Source organism: Catharus ustulatus, chromosome 28 (genome assembly GCF_009819885.2).
Source record: "Catharus ustulatus isolate bCatUst1 chromosome 28, bCatUst1.pri.v2, whole genome shotgun sequence".
Taxonomy (NCBI): domain Eukaryota; kingdom Metazoa; phylum Chordata; class Aves; order Passeriformes; family Turdidae; genus Catharus; species Catharus ustulatus.
In genome coordinates, this window is record NC_046248.1 from 1,523,566 (window position 1) to 1,546,258 (window position 22,693).

Sequence of the window (22,693 nt, forward strand, 5' to 3'; positions counted from 1 at the left end):
TTTCTAGTAAAAAAATCTTCAGGCCATTGCAGGAGTGACTGGAGCAAGATGGGTTTTCCCAAAAGTGCCTGTGGTCCTGGGCAGAGGTTGCTCCTTACCCTGTCATTAATATTTACTCCTTGCTGGCCGCCCTCTCCAATATTAACCATGGCAGGAAGGATGGGTGGCCGAGCGTGCCGGATCATTTCTTTTCCCTCTTCCCATCCCATTGGGCACAAAGCAAACCCACCCCCGGTCCAGAGGTAGCACAGAGGCACAGAGCCAGGAACTGCTCCTCAGTTCCCCCTGGAGAATCATTCACTGAGGAATCCGTGGTCGCTAATGCTGTTTATTAACATCCACTTGCGTCAGGGGAAGGTGCTGCAGCCCTAATTCAGGGTGTTGGAGTGGGTTTGGACAGGGCAGGATGTGCCCCGTGAGGGGCAAGGAAGCAAAGGGCTGAAGCTGCAAATGGGTTTTTTGTAACTGATTTCAGCTCCCGGGCAGCTGAGGACAAGCTGTTCCTTGGCAAGTCCCCAAGGAACTTGCTCAGGCCCTGGGGATCCCGGTTCCTACCTTTGATCCCCAAAGGGGCTGTGTTAAAAGGGGCTTAATTAAAGGAATAAATAAAGTTGTTGCTGCTCCTCATCCTCAATCTGCTCCTAGCAGGATAAATGGGATATTATGGAGGGGGTGCGGGAGAGGAGGACTCCCGAAATCCCTGGCGTTAGATACAATAACATCATTCACTAACAGTTCATGACACATCATACCCCAAAAGCATGGCTGGGACAGCCCAGTCACCAGCACGGCAGTGAAGCCTGTTCGGGGGTTGCTGGGGATGGGAGTGGAAAAGTTAAATCCAGTTTTTTTCTGCTGGAAAACACAGCACCTGGGGAAGCTCACAGATTCCCCGAGGTCTATGAACAGGCTGGTCGGTCCTTTCGGGGCTCTGCCGCTGCCCAGCGCGGCTGTTCCCTCGTTCCAGCCGGATGTGAAGGGGATTTTTGTTTTAGAGGGAGCGAGGACAGCCTGGTTCACCCCTGGCGGCCGAGGAGCCGGGGCTGTGCCCGGGCCGGGGCGGGACCGGGGCCGGCGGGGCGGGAGCGGCGGCCCCGGGGGCGGTGAAAAGGAGCCGGGGGTGCCCCAGAGCCGCCGCCGCTCGCCATGAGGGCAGCGCTCGCCCCCGGGGTCCGCCTGCTCCGAGCCCTCCCCCGGGACAGCCGGTGAGCGGGAGCGGGCAGCGGGGTGGGGGAACCGGGGTCGGGACTGGAACTGGACATAGGGACCGGCACCCCGGGATCGGGACTGGAACTGGAACTGGGATCGGGACTGGGACAGGGGCCGGCACCGGGATCGGGACTGGAACGGGACAGGGACCGGGATCGGGATTAAAACTGGGACAGGGACCGGCACCGGGATCGGGACTGGAACTGGGATGGAGACCGGCGCCGGGATCGGGACTGGAACTGGGATCGGGACTGGCTCTGGACATAGGGACCGGCACTGGGATCGGGACTGGAGCTGGGATAGGGACTGACATCGGGCAGTGAGGGTATCGGCACCGGGTTAAGGACAGGCTCTGGAATGGAGCTCACTCTCGTGGACCTGCACTGGAATAGAGACTGGCCCTGGAGAGAGCAGCTGGCACAGGATGGGGAGCAGAACCCGCGCAGGGATCGGCCCTGGGTTAGGGAGGAGGGGATGTCATTCCCCTGGGGACTGGCAACCCCTGGAAGTGGAACCAGCATTGAAGCTGGGACTGGCACTGGGATGGAGACTGGAGACCACTTGTCTGGGGATGAGAGCTGTGGGGACACATGGATTAGGGGTCACTCCCCCACGGCACAGCATTGCCTCCAGACACTGGACCCACTGTGAGATGGGATCAGCCCACACCGACTGCAGCCCAGGGCTTTGGACTTGGCCTGGGGAGGGGGAGCCTGGAGATGGGCAGCAGCACCCACCAGCCTGCAGATGTCTCAGGCCCTCACTCAAAATTCAGTGGGATGTGGCCAACACAGAGACCTTGCCTGCTGCCTTCTCTTTTAGTGATGGGACTACTGCCCATTTAATTTCAATTCATATTTCGTTTTTGTGGAAGCCCATTGCCAGACACTCCCCCTGCTTTTCCATCTACTGGAATTCTCCCTGCCAGAACACGTAGGGTAAAAAAGAAAAATCCCAACACCCAAGTGTCTGGCCCAGGGGAGGCACTGCATATGAAGTTTATCTTCCCCTTCCCTACCGTGGCCTCTCTGCTCCTCTGGGATCAGCCCTGCAGTCACTGGCAGTGATTTTGGGTGGTTTATTCATTGTTTGAGGTGGGAAGCAGCAGTTTCTCAGCCACAGTGCAGCCTTGGAGCTGGCACCACAGCACAGGAAGTTGCCTTGGATTTGCAGGGCACTCGACATTGCTGCAGCTCCAGGGAGAAGTGAAACTGCAAAGAGGAGCAAGATGAGCCAAAACCACAAAAAAAAGTTGTTCTGTTTCTAGACTTGGAGCAACCCTGTGACATGTCTGTGCTGCAGCTGCCCCTGAACACTTGCATCCTCTGTGCTGCCATAAAACCCTTCCTGAAGGCAGGATAGCTCCTTCAGAGATACTCATCTTGCTCCAGAGAGTGCTAGATCCTTCTTGGGCTTCTCCAAACTTTATCTGTGCAGCATCCCCATTTCCTGAGCCCAGACTCCCCCGTTTCCCTGCTTTTAATCCAAGCAAAGAGAATGGATGGAGGATTTTTGGTGGAGGAAGGGAAGCTGGTATTGTCCCTTGCTATTTTTTTCCAGCTTATCTTTGATTAACCCTGGGACTGATGATGAATCAGCACAGTTTCCACTTGTGACACCAGGAAGGCACTTGCTCACCCCATCTTTCGATGGGATGGAACTGCTTGAGGAGGTGGAAACTCTGCTGCTTGATGCTTCCCACAAAAATCAGCTGATCTTTTAAAGCCACATCGTGGGCTTTCTGGGGGGGGTCTGCACCCTGACCAGCTCAGCTGAGCTGGTTCAGATCACCAGTCCAGTAGAAGGGTCCTACTGGGCGCTGAGACCACCCATCCCTGTCCCACAAACCCTGACCTCTTCACCTCCTTCCTCCCACAGCTATCGGGGACTGACTCTGGTACTGACCTTCCTCTCCTACACCAGCTACCACCTCTCCCGAAAACCCATCAGCATCGTCAAGGTGAGCTCCAGCCTCACCACAGCTGTGGGGACAGGGAGCTGGAGAGGGCACATGGGGATGGGAGTGCTGACAGCACCTCAATTTCACCCCCTCTCTCTCTCCCTGCAGAGCCAGCTGCACCCCAACTGCTCGGCCTTGGGCCCAAACCCCCACAATGACTCCAACAGCACCACATGGTGCAGCTGGGCCCCCTTTGGTAAGGCTGAGCACCCCCAGGCATTCCAAAACCCACTCTTGTGGCAGCTGAGCTGGGCTCCCCCCATTCCCTGAAACCAGGTCGTGGCCAGGGTTTGGCATGGGGCCAACTGCTCATTAAGCATCCGGAGGTAATTAAGTGATTAATATCTGTCCCATGCCCCTGGGCCAAAGGGCAGCAGTGGGAGGTGAAATCCAGGACAGGACAGGACCGGGTTCCAGTGCTGATGGCACCTGGCCATGTCCCCAGAAGACCCTGTGGAGACCAGGCTTTTGGGAATGGGGGACAAGACTGAGCCAGCAGCCACGGGGAGGGGACACAAGATGGGGGCCAGGCTGAGGTGGCCCTAATATTTGTTTTCCAGATAAGGACAACTACAAAGAACTCTTTGGGGCGCTGGATAACGCCTTCCTGGTGGCCTATGCCATCGGGATGTTCATCAGGTACTCTGGGCTTTTCCCTCCACTTACCAGTTTGCACCAGTCTGGCAGAAGCTGGTTTCCTTTGGGATGGGGTCATGCTAACAGGACTGCAGCCAGGGATCCACTCAGGATCTGGGTACTGGCTCGGGGTGATAATGCCCATTGGTGGCATCACCCATGACAGCTTCTGTTGTGCTCTTCCCTCTCTCTGCAGTGGCATTTTTGGGGAACGTCTCCCTCTGCGCTACTACCTGTCAGGGGGAATGGTGCTGAGCGGGCTCTTCACCTCCCTTTTCGGCCTGGGCTACTTCTGGAACATCCACGTCCTCTGGTACTTCATCATTGTGCAGGTGTGTTGTGCTGGAGGATGCCCAGGCTTTATCACCGTGGCCTAATCCCATTTTTTTAGTGGCCTTCAGGGACTGGGGTGGCCCAATTTCTGAGCAGGGGAGCCCTGAGCGTTTCCACTCCCCTCAAGACCTGGCTGTGCGTGGTGTGGGCGTCGAAACCGGCGGGCGTGGCTGGTTTGGCAACACCAGCCACTCCCAGTTCAGCCATGGCAGCCATGCAGACAGCTCCAGGATTGCCCCAGCAGGGCAAAAACCAAACAAAGCAAGTGTTTTCTTAGCAGCTTTAGAATAGGGGTGGCTGTTTTCCAGCCTGGTTGCCCAAAGCAGTGCAGGGGCTGCGTGTCATGGTTGATCTCCCCATCTCTTGCCAGGTCTGCAATGGGCTGGTGCAGACAACTGGCTGGCCTGCTGTCGTGGCATGCGTTGGAAACTGGTTTGGCAAAGGAAAGTGAGTTTTTCTCCCACGTGCCCCATGCCAGTCCTGGTCCCTGTTGAGCCTGGCAGCCACCCCAGTGCCACTGACCCGGCTGTGTCCCCTCCAGGAGAGGTTTGATCATGGGCATCTGGAACTCGCACACCTCCGTTGGCAACATCTTAGGGTCACTCATCGCTGGTGCCTGGGTTTCCTCTGCCTGGGGCTTCTCCTTTGTTGTGCCTGGCATCATCATCACTGCTGTGGGCATCATCTGCTTCTTCTTCCTCGTGGAGTGTGAGTGTTGTGATCTGGGGCACAGTAGACAACCTGTGTAATGTATACAGTTTTCCACCTTGGCCATCTCTAAGCATTTTTGGCAATACCAAATACTTATTTCAAACCTGTGGCTAGCAGGGATGTGGATCTGACCACCAAGAGGATGCTCAGCATCATTGGGGTTGTCTAGGCAGGCTCATCCCCTGCACAGTCACTCTGAGCCTGTCTTTCTAGGAAATATCAGGGGAGTCCTTTGGGTTTTTATTGAGGAAGAGGGTACTCAGAGATGCAGCCTAGACCTGGGTTCCCAGCCCCTGTGAGATGCTGGAGGGAGAGCAGGTGGATGGGGCTGGTCCAGGCTCTCTTCACAGGATGTTCTTTGTCCCTGCAGATCCTGAGGATGTTGACTGCAGTCCACCTCTGCATCATGTGAGTCCTGCTGGTTCCCAAGGGGCCTCTCCTGTGCTGGTGTTGCTCAGGGCACAGTGAAACAACTGGGTCATCAGGTTTTAACAGCAGGAATTAGAGCAATGCTCAGCTGTCACAGGGGGTGGCTGTTACTCTTCCACTGGGAGCATCCTCTGGGTCACACCCTGGCAGCAGAGCCAATGTTTCAGCCTCCTCCAGCCACGAGAGCCACATCTGCTGCTTTTGGCTTGATTTTAGACGGCCTGCGATGAGGATCCTGGGGGAGTGACCACCAGTGAGAAGGATCCTGAAGCAGTCACCTCCAACGAGGGCCCACTCAGCCTCTCAGGGCAGAGCAGTGTGGATCAGCACTCCAACAGCCCCAAGGAGCCAGCTGAGCAGCCTGAAGCCATCAGCTTCCTTGGGGCACTTCGGATTCCTGTGAGTGCTGGGATGGAGGAAAGAGCAAAGCAGAGCAGCTCAGAGCATCCACAGGGCAGAAAATGGGAAAAACCCACCATGCAGAGGAGGTGGGGGAAGGAGGCTCCTCTGATGTCCCCTCCTCTCCTCCCAGGGCGTGGTGGAATTCTCCCTGTGCCTGCTCTTTGCCAAGCTGGTGAGCTACACCTTCCTGTACTGGCTGCCCCTCTACATTGTCAATGTGGGTGAGTTCTGGGGACAGTGAGGTGGGAGTGAGCATTGCAAGGAAGGCATCTCCTCACCCCTCTCCTCTCCTCTCCCTCACAGCTCATTTTGGTGCCAAGGAAGCCGGGGACCTGTCGACCCTCTTTGATGTCGGGGGTATTTTAGGTTTGTCAGCATACCAGGATGGAGGGGGTGGATCAGGGCTGATTTAGGGACAATCCTTGGCTGGTCCACCCCACAGACAACACCATCTCTTTCCCTTGAGAGGTTTATTCAGTGCTCACAGCACTCAGCAGACACCCCTCCGTTTTATTTTGGCATCCATTTGTTTTGATGACCCTCACAGCCTGTTTCCTCAGGTGTTGCTTGCTCAGGCACTCCTTTTCCTATAGTTTGCAAGCATGGAAGTGCTGAGAAACCATCTGCAGGGAGGAAGTGGGAGGGATGAATCAAAGCTCTTCACTCAGAAATTATTGTGTTTAACCTTGGGGGCGTACTGGCCAGATGTGGGATGAAAGAACATCACGTTGGATTTTGGGCTGAGCCAGGGCAAAGCTCTGCCTTTGGGGTGCTGTGAGTGACACCTGTGACTCTTTCTTGTAGGGGGGATCTTCGCTGGCCTCATCTCTGACTACACAGGCGGCAGAGCCACCACGTGCTGCGTGATGCTGGTGGTGGCTGCTCCCATGGTGAGCTGTCACGCGGGCTCCGAGCCCCGTCACGAGGGTTTGCTCTGCTCTGGCTCCTTTGAGTCACGGCTGCCTCCCTCCCCCGAGAGCCTGGGATGAGCTGGTCACACGCTGGGCTGAGAGCTGGGATGGATTCACGTGCCCAGATGTTCCTGGGAGGGATGTCCAGCTCTAGGGGCTGGGAAGGGATTGCAGACACCTTGACAACTAAAAAAGCCCTGTAGGTTTTTCCATCCTGCCATAACTCTGCTGAAAACCTTTGGAGTCCCACTGAGCTGGTCCAGCTTTTGTCTTTGATTTTCATCCCAAAAGCCCCCATGCCAACAGCCTCATGCTCTGCTGGAGTTTGGCTTGGACATCCTTCCCAAACACCTGCACGGACCTCATTTGGCTTTGCTTCCACAACATGGTTAATTATCTGTAATCCAATCCTGGCTGGCTCTGGGATGGGAGCTGAAGGAGCTGGCACATGCTGGGAAGCAGAGGGGCTGCATCACATCCACGGCCCCAAGAGCACCACTGGGGCAAATTATGTCTGGCTGCAGCTGTGGGAGGCAGCAGAGCCCCTTAAATTGTGGCAGCACCTCTGTTTGCCAGCTGCCAGGTATTTCATCATGCCAGTGGGATGCAGAGGTCAGGGGTGCACTCAGCCCCTCATCCCAGCTGGTGCTTGGCACGAGCAGTGATTCAGGTCCCCACATTCTCCGTCTCCAAGGAAGATGCTCGGTAAAACAGCTGGAGTAGCCTTAATTGGTTCACCCTGTGTCTCTTTTCCAGCTGTTCCTGTATAACCATGTGGGTCAGAATGGCATTGGCACATCAATAGGTAAGGAGCTCCATGGTGCAGCCAGCTCCTGTCACTGAAGTGGCAATGGAAGACACTGTGGATTCACCTGCCCTCATTCCTCCTCTTGAGCCAGGCTGCATTTAGGGGAGGGTGGTGCTGGATGAGTGCTCTGCCTGCTGGGTGGGATCTTCTTGGGAAAATGGAGATGACAGGAGATGGATATGTGGGGCAGCAGTGTCCACACACAGGGGGATGATGGATCCAATGTCCTGCTGCTCCCTCACCTAAGGATTTAATCTCTCCCCGGGTACCTTGCAGCGATGCTGATCATCTGTGGCGCTCTGGTGAACGGGCCCTACGCGCTCATCACAACAGCGGTGTCGGCAGATTTGGTAAGAGGTGCACCTCAGACCTCACCACACTGCCCTGGCACACCCAGAGGCTGTTCCCCCTTTCCCAGAGGGATGTTTTGCTGGGATTTTTCCATTTTACCTTTTCCAATGCTTCTGAAGCCCAGTGGAGGAAGGGCAGAGCTGTCACACCTGGTGCTGTACTCCCCACCCTCCCTTAAACACACGGGTTTCTCCTGTTGCTTTTTGGCCACATGACTGTGTTTCAGCTTTGCTGTATCTCTCTTTGAACACAAGCAGAATGGAAATATTTGGTGGCTGATTCCCTGGGAATTTCTGCACACTGTTGGCAATCCAGGTTTTTGCCATGGTTTGGCTGCAGGCAGCATTTCAGTTTGGTCTTCCTTTCCATGACTGGGTCTGACACATGGAAATTTCTGCCTGGGACATTAGCCTCACTCTGGGATAAGCTGGCTGTGCACCCCAAGCTCCTTTTGCTCTTTATGTTTTATCCTTGCAGGGCACCCATGAATCTCTCAAAGGAAACGCCAAAGCCCTTTCGACTGTCACGGCCATCATCGACGGCACGGGATCTGTTGGTGTGTATGGCTGGGGGGTGCTGGGTGCCCTGGTCCCCTTTTGTGTGTGATCAGGGGGGTGCTGGGTGCCCTGGGCCCCTCTTGTGTGTGATCAGAGGGGTGCTGGGTGTCCTGGTGTCCTTTCACGTGTGATCAGAGGGGTGCTGGGTGTCCTGGTCCCCTTTTGTGTGTGATCAGGGGGGTGCTGGGTGTCCTGGTCCCCTCTCATATGTGATCAGGGGCTGACATGGCTCATGTTCCCCTGCAGGTGCTGCACTGGGGCCGCTGCTCGCAGGGCTCATCTCTCCCACGGGCTGGAATAATGTCTTCTACATGTTGATAGCAGCTGATGTCCTGGCTTGTCTGGTAGGTCTCTCCTTGGCAGGACTCCTTTCTCTACCCTGGGCTGTCACAGGCTCTCTTTTAGCTGCCTGCTCCCTGGTGGAGGGCACAGCAGACATCCAGGCACAGGGCAAACTGCAAAGCCCTGTATTGACTCCCAGCCTCTTCTTTCACTTGGCTTTTCCCAACAACCTCCTCCTACACAGCTTTAGTTCATATGATCTTTGCTAGGAAGTGCTGTAGAATTGCTCTCCTGGTGATGGAAATACTCAAGCCAAGGCTGGAGGCTGCAGTGCCACCAGCCTTGCAGTGACCCTCCACCCTTCCTCTTGCAGCTCCTGGCTCGTGTGGTGGTCAAAGAGGCTCGTGGCTGGTGTGGCCCCATGGCAAGGCAGAGAGGGTACGTAGTTACCACCCTGGGGCAGCCTCCAGTGCCACCACGCCCAAACACAGTGGTGGTGCTGCTCCAGAAAGATGTTTGTTATCCCTTGCTGTCGCTGCTGCATCTCCGCGTGGGAATGGCGAGGCCGCCTGCCCGATGTCTCGCTCCTGTGGCCACAGAGACATTTCCACCTCCAGCCAAGGCAGCACCTGGGGGATTTTAGCCATCTGCACCTCAAGAGACACTTGGGGTGCTAAACACGTTGTCCTTGTGTCTTTGTAGCTCTAGTGTGCAGCTAACAGAGTCAGTGATGGATGGGAAGTAGCTCGGTGTAAGTACCTTCACTTGAGCCCTGAGGATTAAATGCAAACACAAGCCTGATCTGCTCTGATTCTGAGTTTCACTTTGCTGGCTCAGCCTAGAAGTAGCCACTCCCTCCAATCATTTAGGGCTGAGATCAAGATCAAATGGCCAGGGAAGAGTGCAGGAGGGTGGGAGGAAGGAGGAAGAGGGAGATGTGGCTGGGCAGTGCATCCTTGTCTTGGGCTGACTCAGAGGTATGGGCCCAGATGCCCAATTGATTGGGATTGATTAATGCCCTTGAAACATCTGGATTTATAGGCTTTGCCCACCTGTGCTACTGAGCTTGATTACACACAACCAGGACTCACTAATCAAATCTGTAGCTGAATCACTGCAGCGAGTGTGTAAATAACCCCAAAATCAGCACTGGCCTGGCTCTGATTGCCACCAACACCCCCAAGTGACATCCAGAGCAAGGGGCCACAGCCTGTCCTGGCACTGGGGCTGCCAGACCCCGGCCCCCTGCGAACATTTCGTCCCTTATGTCTTGTGTTTGCAGGTGAAAGACCAATAGTCTGGGCCTCGTGCTGCGGTAAGTGCAGCCCAGCTGTGCTCTGGCTGCCGGTGGAGGGCTGCCAGCTCTGCTCTCTTGGTGATGCCTTCCTAGGGGCTGGCACCACCCGTGTTCGCACCAAACACTGGCTGGTTGCTGCTGGGGGCAGCAGATTGTGGCAGTGCTGCAGTGTCCTGAGGGCTTTGGGGGTGTCTTTGGAGCAGCTTGCAGCGGAGAGGATTTTTGGGGACATTTCAGCCTGGATCTCCTCCTTGCGCCGCTTGGTGCGGTGGGGCTGGGCTTTCCAGCAGAGCTGTTTTCCCTTTCCTACCTGGCAGCACCGCAGTGTCCCTGGATCCCAACACCCGTGGGATGACCCCTGAGCCCTCGCTTGTCTCCCCGCAGGTTTAAGGAGTTCTGAGCCCTGCGAGCGGAGCCCGGAGGGAGCAGAGGCTGGGGCGCACGGAGCGGAGCGCGGGCGTTCGGCAGAGCCCAGCCCAGCCCAGGGCACGGCCCGGGCTCACCCAGACCCACCGCGGGCTCGCCTCCAGCCCAGGCACGGGCGAGGAGCAGGCAAAGGGCCCTGGCCAAACGGTTTTCTGGGTCACTTCTTCACCATCGGCCGTTTTATTAATAAAAAGGTGCAAAACCTGCGTGGCCGCTCCTTGCCGTGTCCTGATGGGGCTCAGCCCAGTCTGTGAGCTTGGGGGCAGTGATCACACCCCTCTTCTTGATTTCCTCCTCCTGTTTGTGAGCCTGCCCCAGCCAGATGCTTGGTATTCCAGGCTCTGGATCAGGATGCCAAATCGCTGTAGGCACTGCCTCACCAACAAAGCACTGCTTATTCTACACAGGGAACATCCCTGGGCTGAGCCCAAATTAAGCTGGGTTTACTCCTTGACTCATCCCACTGTAAAAAAAAGACTAAAAATAATGTTTTTCCTGATTATTAATATTCCAAAAATCATACCATTTAGCTCCAAAAGAGGAACATGCATCAACCCTCCCACCACGGTGAGCTGCTCGCACACTCTGGCTGCTCTCTGTCCAGTGTGGGCAGCTGATGATCTTCGTTAGACACTTCCTAATTAGGAGGGCCCCAGGAGGTGAAGGTGGTGCTGGCTGCCAGCCCTGCAGGCTCCCCAGGCGGGGATGGGGCTCAGAAACCCCCATGGTGTCAGCTGACTGAAGCCAGGGCCAGCTGTGCAGCCAGCTGTGTGATCCGGGAGGGAAGGGGGGGAGACTTTGATGTGCGCAGAGCTGGGGTGCTTGGAAGCCACGGGATGTGGCTGCACCTCCTGGGATGTGACTGCATCCCCTGGGGTGTGACTGCATCCCCTGGGATGTGTTTGCATCCCCTGGGGTGTGACTGCATCCCCTGGGATGTGTTTGCATCCCCTGGGGTGTGACTGCATCACCTGAGATGTAACTGCATCGCCTGGGAGGTGTTTGTGTCCGCTGGTTGTGTTTGCATCCCCTGGGATGTATTTGCACCTCCTGGATGTGACTGCAGACCCCTGGGATGTGACTGAATCCTCTGGATGTGATTGCAGACCGCTGGGATGTGTTTGCATCCCCCTGGATGTGACTGCAGCCCCTGGGGTGTGACTGCAGACCCCCTGGATGTGACTGCATCGCCTGGGATGTGTTTGCATCTCCAGGGATGTCACTGCATCCCCTGGGAGGTGCTTGTGTCCACTGAATGTGTTTGCATCCCCTGGGATGTGTTTCCACCTCCTGGGATGTATTTGTACCTCCTGGGATGTAACTGCAGACCTCTGGATGTGACTGCATCCCTTGGATGTGACTGAACCCCCTGGGATGTATTTGCACCCCCTGGATGTGTTTGCACCCCTGGGATGTGGCTGCAGTCCCCTGGGATGTGTTTGCAACCCCCTGGATGTGTTTGCACCCCCCTGGATGTGTTTGCACCCCTGGGATGTGGCTGCAGTCCCCTGGGATGTGTTTGCACCCCCTCTCCACCCGAGGATTGCTCCTGACCAGGCTCCAGCTCTCTGCCCAGAGCAGAGCAGTGCCCAGTGCCGAGGGCTCTGAGTGTGCCTGGGATAAAGTGCAGCTCTAATTGACTTCACCTCCTTGGATCTTGACCCGAGGAGAGAACATCTGGGCCTGATGTGATTTTATTAAGTGCTGATTTCATCAGCAAAAGGGGAAAAGGGTGGGGGGAAAAACAGGAGGAAACTTGCTAGCCAGTTGGACCAGCTCCCTGTAAACCTCTGAAGGTGATGGAGTGGCACAGGGGAGCAGGCAGCTGGAGAGTGGCAGCTGCAGGTTAGAGGTGGGCAAACAGGGATGGCCTTTGATCCCCTCCACTCTCATTGCTGATGCTCAATGGGCCTTGGGAAAAAGAGCAGGAAAAATGATGGAACAGCAGAGAAAAACACAATCCCCAATCGTCCTTTTTCCCAGGAAAACATCAATCCTGCTGGGCTAAACCCTGATAGAGCCATAGGGAGAGGTGTCACAAGAGGATCTGTCCTCAGCAGGGCTGACCCTGCAGCGTGCCCAGGCCACGGGCTGGTGGCACAGGTGGCCTCTGTGGGCACAAGGATGGCTTGGGATGAGGATGGCTCTGTCAGAGTGATGGAGCTTTCACATTGCTTAATGCCATCCTCTTGTGGAGGAGGCACCTAAAATACATTTTCACATAAAAAATCCCATAAGTCCTGACACACATGTGGGCTCACTGAAACAGTAATTTGGTTCGGAGATTTTCCCCCCTTTCTTCCTTTTTTATTTTTTTTTTTTTTCATTTTTTTGCCTTTCCCCCCTCCTGCTTGTTCTTTCAGCTGCTTACAATTTTTCCGGGACAAATTTAGGCCTGGGCCGTGTCCCACTTATGTTTGGAAAGTCTGAACAGCCTTGGCTTGGCTGCCAGGAGTGAGGAGAAAGGGCACACAGCCCATGGCAGTTTTAAACTTCAAATAAAAAGAGCCAAATGGCAAAGAAAACTCCAGATCTCGCTGAGCTTTGGAACTGAAGGGTGAGCGGGAAGGCAGAGCGGGGATCCCCTGGGTTTGCCTTGGCCAAAAAATCTGTTTAACGGAGCTGAGCTCCTCTGGGAGGAGTCTGGAAGAAACTTGTCTCGTTCCTCCTCTGCTGGGTAAGGGGCTGCTGCTTTTCCTCTGCCGTGAGCCCCTTTGGCACTGCAAGTCCTGAGAGCGCGGACACGTGTCCATCTCTGTCCTGAGATGGGACAAATCCACCTCCAGTGAGCACTTGGGGATTGGGAAGTGCAGCATTTGGGATTTTCTATCAGTGACCCCACAGTCCCGCAGGATTGGGAAGAGGCTGCACAGATTTTGGAGGAATGCTGCTGGTCTGCAGGGAAGGTGAAGAGGTGGCTGGGGCACGGTCTGTAATTACCTATGCAAGGAGCAGCTGGCAAAGGCTGAAGGGCTTTTTAATTAGCAGCCAAAGGCAAATCAGGATCCAACAGCAGGGAAGCTGAAGTCAGCAAAGTCAAGGTGGAAATCTGAGGGCAGTTTTTCCAGTGAGGGTAATTAAGTGCCAGCAGAGAGCAGCGTGAGATATGAGGAATTGCCGTCATTCAAGGACCTTAAATCAAGGAGAGGAGTTTCCCCTGCAGACTCCTGCTCCTTCCATCTCTGCTTTGGCACTGCTCCCTGCCCTCCTCAGGCAGGAGGCAGAGCTGCCCTCAGGCTGCTGAGCCTGGCACTGCCTGGGCACTGGCATCCTGGTGCAGGGGCATCCCTGCTCATTTCTAATGAGCCAGGCAGAGAATTTAGGGGGGAAAAAAGGGCTGGTTTTCCCTCTGAGCTGAAAGCAGCCAGCCTGCCCTCATCCTGGCACACGTGGGATCTTTCAGCGCAGCAGTTTTCTTGTGCTGAGATTCAGCCTGAATTTTTGTCTGCATGGGAAATGGCAGATCTGGTTCTCTCATCCTGCAAGAGCAAGACTGGATGAATTTAGGCTGGAGTTTAGGCTGGAGCAGGGCTCCTTGGCTATAACATCCTCTCAAGTCCCAAAACCCTCACCAGCAACTGAGAGGTTGGGGTTTAAGACAAACCTGCCCTCATGTGGCACATTAATTCCAAAATAAAGGCTCGGGCTGCTGGATGGAGGCAGATGTGCCAGCAAGAGTTTATCCTCCAGGAATTGGAGCTCTGGGATGGGGATGGAGCAAAAAATCACCATTTGGGGCTGGTTGGGAAGCAGCTCTGGCTCATACCAATTCCTTGACGTGGTCTTTCCTTTTCCAAAAATAAACAGGAACCGCTTGGAAAGCCCCTGTGTGGGGAGGAGCACAACTCCCCAAAATAAATAAATACACAGAGAGCCCAGGGTGAGTTCATCCAGCTGGCTGTTCCCCACTGCCAAGGGTTCTGAAGGATGAGGATGAAGCTCAGAATGCCTCAGTGGGGGTGAGAGCACACGAGGCTCTTTCCCCAGTTAATGGGTTTTGGGAAAATGCTGAAATGTCCTCCTTGAGCAGGAGCTGTGTCTCTCTTGGAACATGGCTTTGTGCTCTCCCCAATATTTTGCTGCACTACCAACCTTTTGACTCATGTTAGTCACAAACAGTTTAAGGGGACAGAAAAAGCCCTTATTTGGGTTTAATTACAGTGCAACACGGGGAGAAGTTTCACATTTCTGCTTTTAGGGTTGGGTTTTTAGTGCCCCAGCTGCTTTTGCTGTGGTTTCCCTCCCATTTGTTGGACTGAAGCCCTGAAGCCACTGTGGCCTCACTGAGGCTCCCCAAATCACCCACAACACAGGAGGCACAGAGCTGGAGCTGCCAGACAAACTCTGTGTTCCTAAATGTTATTAAGACGATGAATTAAATATGAATTTTGTTTCAGGCATAACATCAAAATCACCAAGAGACCCCAGTGCACTTGTGTTGCATAAATGCTCAGCAATTCCTCAACACTTGTTCAGCTCCCTTGGACACAGGCATCAGGACAGGAAGGGATTGAGCATGGCTGCAGTTTGGAAAGCAGAAATGTCTCTTCTCTGCTTTTTTTGGGACTGTGCTTACATTTTTTAGCTGACTGAGTCCGTGCTCTGGGGTGCTGGGGCATTTTCTGCTGGGGAAGCATCAGCTCCACACCCACTGGCTCTGCCTTATCAATCTTTCATGTCCTGAAAGCCCTGCTTGGTGACTGACAGCTGTCAGGGCAGGGCTGGGAAAAGCCAATTTGTTCTTTAATTTACTGTCTTCAGTTCAAAATGAAAAATTTAAAAAAATCTCTAAAACAGGAAAAAATTAAAAATCTGAGTTTCTGCCCTCAACTTTTTGGCTGCATTGACCCTGACCACTGTTCAGGGCTGTCTCACAGGCTTTGACCTTGCTGTTGTTCACCTGTGGAAGGCTGAGCAGCTCCATCCCTGTGGGGCTGGAGAACATGAGCCACAACAGAACTCCCCTCACCCCATGAGGCACCTACAGGAACCTCAGTGCAGGGAGGGTCAGGGCTTCTTCCCTGCTACAGAACAGGCACAGGATGCTCCAGGCCACCAAAATGCTTTTCTCCTGCAATTTAAAAGCCTTTTGGGATTTCAGGTGAGAAAACAAACTGCTGCCACTGAGGGCACAGAGCAGCAGGGGCTGTGCAGACAGGCTCTGCTTCACCAGACTGTTCCCTGGCTTCCCCCCAAAAATAGGGATAAAAATGGGATTCAACCCCATTGCTGCTCCTGCAATACAGAGAGTTTTCTTCCCCAAGAGGGAAAAAGAGGGACAGGGAAGGTGTTGGAGTTCAGCAGGATCTGTGCTAGAACTGAGCAATGGTTTGAAGTTTTAGGGTAGCAGCAGCTCTGAGGCTTTGGCAGCAGCCAGGGTGACACCTCAGGGCCTGCAGGGGCAGGGAACACTCAGGAACCAGCGTGGCTGGCAGGAGTGCTCAGCACAAGGGACATCAGACAGATTTTCCCTCACTGCTGGGGAGGGCAGCTTTCCATTTGCTGTTCTGCCTTCACCTTGCATGTTCTTCACTCCCCACTCCAAAGCCCCTGATTTCCAGTCCAAGAAACCATCCCAAGCAATCCACAGCCACACACTGATGTTTGTTTGTTTGTTTTTCCTCAAATCCCCACATCTGCCCCAGAAAAAGGCAGTTCTCATGGGCACTGTCACCACAGCGTGGCCAAATGTGACATCCCTGGAATAAATAAAGCCTGAGTCGGAGATTTCTCAAAGAGTTTTATTAAACCACAGTGAAAAAGGAAGAGTAACAAACCATCTCTTGTGGGTAACAATAAAAACCATCTCAGTTCAGTTCAATGCACTGAATCAGGAGCAGCACCAAGTGCCTGAATCTCAGCTCTCCTGTAAATGAGAGCAGGATTCAGAGCTTCACACACCTTTGCAGGTGCAGAGGCTTGAACCCCCTGGGGAGGAAGGGGCTCATGCTCAGACCAAACTTTGCTTTTTAAGATGAAGCAAAGACTTCACTTGCTTTTCTGAGCTCAGAAGGAACATCATGGTCACCTCCAGAACAGCCTCCTGGTGTCTTTTCCTGCTTTATTCCCATGAAATCAGGATCTCTTTGCAGAGATTGCTGTCTCTAGCTCCTGTGGAGTGGCTTGGCATACACAGGCTCCATGAGGTGGTAAATCAGGAACAGGAAGAGGCACCCAAGGAAGACCAGGCTCATCACAGCCAGCAGGATGAAGCGGCCGATGAGGAAGGTGTCCACAATCTGCAGGGAAGGGAAGCACAAAGATCCCAGCACGTCACAGCCCCAGCCTGCTCCAGGAGCCTGGAAAAAAGAACCTCTGGGGCTCCCCCAGATTTCTCTCCTTGCTTTTCATCCCTGGCATGGCACATCTGGGATGTGACAAATGAGAACAAGAATCCCTGCAAAAAGCTACTGGGAATGTTAATGTGGAGCAGCACAGAACTGAGCACAGGGAAGAGACAGCAGTCACGCCCTGAAGCAGCTCTCCCCAGTCACAAACTGATTCCCTTTCAAAAGGGAGAAAAGAAAAAAAATAACAATTAAAAAAAAGAAGCTATGGTAGCTAAGCAAGACAAAGAGAAGCCCATGGTGAGGAGGCTGTTTATGAAATCCCCTCTCTGCTCCCCACACCCCCCAGAGCTCTGCTCAGCCCCAGCCCAGCTTTATCCATCGCATTAGCTCAGCCCTGGTGCTCCTGCAGAGAGTCTCTGGTGAGCCAAGCGCCGGCTCCTTCTGCACGTTTCACTTTTTAATTAGCCAATTAGCAGAGTTTTGGAGCAGAAAGCCCAGGTCATGTATTATTGATAGGCAGGGCAGGTCCAGTCCAATTGAAGATCCGTAAAAAAATCAGATTTCCAATTCCATTTGCCTCCCAGGCAACAAACACGCACGGGGCTGCCCTTCATCTCCCTCCTAACCTTCACACGAGCAGGTCAGATGTGACATAGAGAGAAGAAAAGAACATTACAAGTATCTTTTAGTAGGGATTTACACAGAACAAGAACCAGAAGAGCAATAATTAACATGCATTAATAATAGAACAGAGGAAACGGCACCTGAAAGGCCACAAAACTTTGTGTATTCAAAGCCCAAAGAGCTCTGGGAGAGCTCAAGGTGGCAGCTCAGACAGCCTGATCCAAAAACGGGGGGAGATCCCTGGGGCTGACAATGCAGGTGGCTTCATGCTCAAGCACGGCAAGAACCTGCAAGAGAGCTGAAGAGCTGTTATTGGGCTTTAATGGGAAAATAGAGCCGAGGGAAAAGTGAAAGGCTGCAGAATTGGAAGGAAAAGGGTGAGGAAAGGGAATGGCAGAGAGGGAGAGAGGCTGGAGCTGGGAGGGACCAGGGCAGGAGCGCAGTCCCTGCGTGTAAATCAGCAATTTAGTCAGATAAATTAATGGTTCCCGGCTCCAGGAGCGGCACAGCCTGTGCCAGCCGGAGATGCTGCAGAAGGAGCCGCAGGAGAGCGAGAAGGCAGCGCAGGGCAATGCCCGGGGACGGCACCGGGGCTCTCCCGGAGCTGAAACAGGGACCTTTCCCCACCTCGGAGGTAAAAGCGCATTCCGGGGTACAGAACCATCCCCAGCGCTTCAGGACGGCCGCAAAGCCCCATCGGGGCCATTCCCAAGGAGCAGGCCGGACCCGGGGCCATCCCCGCCCTGCAGGCCCCTCCCGGGCACCGCCCGTCCCGTCCCTCCCCTCACGGCCGGGCTCGCGGCCGGGCTCACCTCCTCAGCGCCGCCTGGGGCCGCACTCTCGCCCTCCCGGGGCAGCAGCAGCAGCGCGGCCGTGAGCGCGGCGGCTCCGAGCACCACCGGCACCGCGGCGACCCTGCGGGACAGCGGGGCGAGCTCAGCACCGCCGGGCCCGAACCCCCGCGCTCCCCGGGCCGGGCCCGAACCCCCGCGCTCCCCGGGCTCGCCCCCGCCCCCGCCCCGTCCCCGCGCTCACCGGGCGCGGCCGGCGCGCACCAGCGCCAGCACGAGCAGCAGCGCCATGGCCCAGAGCACCAGCAGAACCAGCACCCCCGGCCCCACGCCCAGCGCGCCCGCCATGCCGCCCCGCGCCGCCGCTTCTGCCTAGCAACCGCGTCAGCTCAGCCAATCAGCGCTGCCCGCACAGCGCTCCGCGCTGTCTATTGGCTGAGGGGCGGAGGGCGGGGGCGTGGCCGCTGCTTTCCCTGCCCCGCCTGGCGCTCTCTCGGCGCTTCCCATTGGCTGAGGGTGGAGGGGTGGGCGGGGCTTCACGCGCGCAGCCGGAGGCGGGGGCGCGCCCGGGGGTCGAGTGCGCGATTCCCATCCCGATCCTTATCCCTATCCCCATCCTGATCCTGATCCCCATCCCCATCCCCATCCCGGATTCCCGGTCTCTATCTCAGTCCCGATCCCGGCCCCCATCCCGGTCCCGGTCCTATTGAACCCCGGCCCTCCTAGAATCCCCAGGATCCCGCTCCAGCCGCTCCCCATCCCGAGCCCTTGGGTACCGTCCCGGAGCTCGCAGCTGCTCCCGGTGGAACGGGAATTTCCTCCCGGTGGAACGGGAATTTCCCTCCCGGTGCACACGGATCGGTGCTTCGTTAGCTCGCGGCACCCAGCTCCTGCCCCACCCCGCTGCAGGGAGCAGCTCTGAACACGCTTTCACCCCAAAACCCTAAAAATTGAGCTGTCCACGCCCTCAATTATATTTAGGGCCAAAATCAGGCAGGTTTAGCTAATACAGTGACACGGGAACTGCAGCAGGGGTTTGGAACATCCATGCTGGGGTGCTGTGGCAGCCAAGCCAAACTAGGGAGGTTTGTCGATGCTATAAGCATCTTCTGATATCGGGACAAGTGAAAGTTCCATTTAAAATAAATATTTCAGCCTGTTTATAAATCAGTCTCTTCACCGTCACATCTTGCCCATCAGACCAGTGTGGTTTGATGAGTGACTTTATCACAGAATGTCAGAATTACATGATGGTTTGAAAGGAAAGGACTTTAAAGACGATCCTGTTCCAACCCCAGGCACTCCAGGCTCACCTACCAGTTAACCCAAAAAACCCTAAACGCTGATATTTCCAGTGTGAACTGCTTGAAGTCTGCAATACTTTGGCTGCATGAAATGTCACCTGAGTGGGCGTTTTCTGCCGCTTCCTTCAAGGGGAGGAATAAACCAGCGGTTAATTATTGTGTGCCTTTCCCTGTGATGAAATCAGAGTCGCCAGCATGACACAAAATGCTTCAGCAAGCAGAACACAAACTGTCTCCGACACCTGCCTTTACTTGGCACAGAGTGGCGACTGGCTGCCAACATATTAAAAACGTATGTTTGAGAGCAAACTCCTTCCTGCTCTGCTCTATGTTGTTAATCCCAGCAGGCAGAGTTTTTCCCCTCTTGTTGATGTCCATCCCTGCCCTTCTTTTTCCTCTCCTTCTCTTCTGTTGTTCCCTTCCTTCTCTTCTGTCCCCTGTGCTTCCTGCTCCTGCTGGCCACGAGAAATTAAACATTTGCTCCCATTGTTTGGGCATCTCCCTTTGCTTTTCTCTGTTTTCCCATTGTTTTTGGATTTTTTGGAACCTGATGGTTTCTAAAGCCTTAAATTTCTTCTTCATAACTCTGTTCTGAAAGCCTTCTCCTTCTGCCATTTCTTTTGCATCCTTTGGCTTTTCATCCAGAAGTGATAAGTTTTATTCATCAACCAATAAGGTTTTCCTTGGCTTATTTTTCTCTTGTACCTCTTACCCACAGCTTTTCCAACGGCCTCATTAACCTTTTCCCATATTGATTGGGTTTTTATTTCTGCTTTCCATGTCTTGGTGCTGCCTGGTAGTTTCTTGATACCAGCAACAGCAATGTTAAGCCAGTTCAAGAGATTGAAGCAGAGAGCTTGAATCATCCAGCTATTGATCCTGCTGGTGAACCACAGCACAGCCCAGATATTTGGCCAGAAGTTGAAGAATAAATGCAATATACAGCCCAACAAGCACATCCAATGGCCAGCTCTGAGCCATGCTGCTTGATGCCCAGCAGCCCAACATCCTCCAAAATACTTATATATTTATTGATTTATCATTTAATGCATTTAATATTTAATTATATTTATATATTTGTGATAGTTAATAATATTTATTCAGCCAGCCCACATGTTATCCCAACAAGGGTCAGGTTTCTTTGAGCCCAGTAAAGGCAAATGGTAAATCCACAGTTAAGGAGCTGGCAGAAGACACCTGGGAAAACCAATCCCATTTAGATATTTCCAAGCATGACCTTCACTAGAGGTTTCTTCAACCCATCTGCAACAAAGCTCATCATCCTAAACACATCCCTCCTCCCAGCATCAGAAATGCCTTGCTGGGATTTGCCTTGCAGAAAGCTCCATCAGCCCATCAGCTAAATGTAAGAATATGATTTTATTGCCAAAGAATCATTTCTTGCTGGCCTAAAATAACTTTTCCTTCCAGCATTTTTTTTAAATTTATTTATTGCTTGTGTCAGAGTTGCATTGCACTTGGAAAAAAAGAAGTAACACAAAGTGGGAGAAAGGCAATGCTGGGTATAAAAGGGAAATTAAATAACGTGGGAGAGCTGCAAATATTGAAGACTTTTGTGTTGTTTGCATGACCCTGGGAGAAGGTTCATATTTGTGGTGGGATTTTTTCAGGGTAACTGTTGATGTAGGGATGTTTGCTGGTGCCACACATTCAGGTTTCTCCAAGACTTTTGATATGCACCATGTGGCATTTGCACCCCAACCCTTGTGCTGGGGACAGGACACATCAAAGTGATGAGAGATGATGTGGTGATGATTAATTCCAGCTCCAATGTGTTTGATATCCATAACATAGGTATCATAAAGCCTTTCCTGGCAAGGATCTCAAGCAATAATCTGCTTTAAGTAAGGAGAAGCAGAGTCATACAGATGCTGTTGGATTCTTGTGGCCCAAAAAACCCAATTCAAAGGATTTATTTGGACACAAATAATTCAATGTTCTCCAGTGGATGGGTGCTGCTGTCCTGCCAAGGAAAAGGAGTGATTTGGAGGATGTGTCATCATTGCAGATAGTTTTTCCCAAGGAAGAGATCAGAGAACTGTGGCATTTCTTGGCAAAGGCGTGACAAAGATCCCGAGGCTGGCATTGGATGAAATGGGCTTGGCAGAGAGATGCAATTAGTGCTGAGGCTAATTAAATGCTTGGCACAGGAGGATGGAGAGGTCACCTTCCTTCAGTGCCTGCAGGACAGGATCACATGGACCAAAACTCCTGTGGGAGGAGCAGCCCCTGGAACCAGGGTGGGTTTGGGTCAGCACAGCCTCTTTTGGCTGAAAACCTTCAAATCCACCGTGCCCAGCTCATCCTGGTGGCCAAAATAACCAACATGGCCTAGAATCAAACACTAATAAATGATCAAACTCCTGGTGGTGGAGTTGGAAGCGCCGAGGGAACTGATTTAAAACTGCTCGCGCCGTCGCGAGACTTCCAGTTTTACGGCTGGAGCTCCAATATTAGAATTAAAAAGAAACAGGCGTTGATGCAAGAAAGAAAATATTCTGCTCCTGATTTAAAGACTAGCGAATTGCTAAATATTTTTATTAGTGGCAAATTTGCAGCTTGCTGGAACTAATTTCACGCCCCGTAGATATGGAGCTTAAGCTGGGAATGGCGTTAAATTACTCTCGTGTAAGGGTGTTTAAGCCTTGTGATGGGGATCTGTTGGATGGTGGGGACCTGTCTGGGGACCCCTTTTTTGGGAGGATTCCTGGTGGGTTGGGAGTCTGGAGATGGTGGTTGGGGAAAAGAGCATCGCTACAAACATCATTTTCATCTTTGGTGCAATAGCAGCCACCAGTCCCCCTCATTTGCATAAATTTGCTTATGGGGTTTTGCTGCAAACCAGCGTGGTCATGAGGCCCCAAGATCCTTCAGCCTGGAAAGATGTTATTTATGTTTTAGGGAAATTTTGGAGATTATTCAGGATCACCAGAATTTGTTAATTTTAAAATTCATTTAATCAATTATAAAAATGTACTGAACTGATTTAAAAAAAAAAATTAATTTGTTTCAGTTGATTTTTTATTTAGAATATTCCAGGTTTCGTTGATTTAAGAGATGGGTAAAGGTTGGAACAGCTGTACCCCTGTATCCCTTGCCCCCTGGACTCATTTTTCCATGTTTTCTTGGTCAGCCAGATGTTTTACAGCTTGCCAATGGTTTTCCAACCCAAATCCCTCCCTCCTCCTCCTGCAAAGTCTGAGTGCACCAGGAACCACCCAGCTCAATACTGGGGAAAAACCCATCCTGTTCCAGCCTGCCCAGATACAAACTGGGACAGGTGCAGGTGTGGGGTCAGAGGATGAGGAGCTCGAGAAAGCAAAGTGAAGGCGTCAGGAGGCTCCAATTACT

General features: G+C 53.4%; 2 protein-coding genes across 4 annotated transcripts; one reads left to right on the plus strand and one right to left on the minus strand.

Annotated features, from left to right (window-relative positions):
• The first annotated feature begins 1,099 nt into the window (after positions 1 to 1,099).
• On the plus strand, positions 1,100 to 10,518 carry SLC37A2 (solute carrier family 37 member 2). 2 transcript variants are annotated; one of them, XR_006163124.1, is made up of 18 exons: positions 1,100 to 1,205; positions 3,088 to 3,169; positions 3,278 to 3,365; positions 3,730 to 3,808; positions 4,002 to 4,137; positions 4,509 to 4,585; positions 4,680 to 4,846; positions 5,220 to 5,257; positions 5,495 to 5,677; positions 5,811 to 5,901; positions 5,984 to 6,046; positions 6,485 to 6,570; positions 7,348 to 7,396; positions 7,676 to 7,749; positions 8,228 to 8,306; positions 8,554 to 8,651; positions 8,963 to 9,904; positions 10,271 to 10,518. XR_006163124.1 is itself a non-coding variant. In XM_033081775.2 (18 exons), the coding sequence occupies exons 1-18, from the start codon at positions 1,147 to 1,149 to the stop codon at positions 10,284 to 10,286; spliced, it is 1,530 nt and encodes a 509-aa protein (XP_032937666.1). In that variant the 5' UTR covers positions 1,100 to 1,146; the 3' UTR covers positions 10,287 to 10,518. The 2 variants fall into 2 exon arrangements, 1 of the variants encoding a protein (XP_032937666.1); XM_033081775.2 differs by having other exon boundaries at positions 8,963 to 9,027.
• A 5,521-nt stretch (positions 10,519 to 16,039) lies between these two features.
• On the minus strand, positions 16,040 to 18,365 carry TMEM218 (transmembrane protein 218). 2 transcript variants are annotated; one of them, XM_033081709.2, is made up of 3 exons: positions 18,262 to 18,365; positions 18,039 to 18,141; positions 16,040 to 16,551 (listed from the first exon to the last, which is right to left on the minus strand). In XM_033081709.2, exons 1-3 carry the CDS (start codon positions 18,363 to 18,365, stop codon positions 16,417 to 16,419), a joined length of 342 nt encoding a protein of 113 aa, XP_032937600.1. In that variant the 3' UTR covers positions 16,040 to 16,416. The 2 variants fall into 2 exon arrangements, 1 of the variants encoding a protein (XP_032937600.1); XR_004420266.1 differs by lacking the exons at positions 16,040 to 16,551; positions 18,262 to 18,365 and adding an exon at positions 17,427 to 17,513 and having other exon boundaries at positions 18,039 to 18,120.
• Positions 18,366 to 22,693: the final 4,328 nt, after the last annotated feature.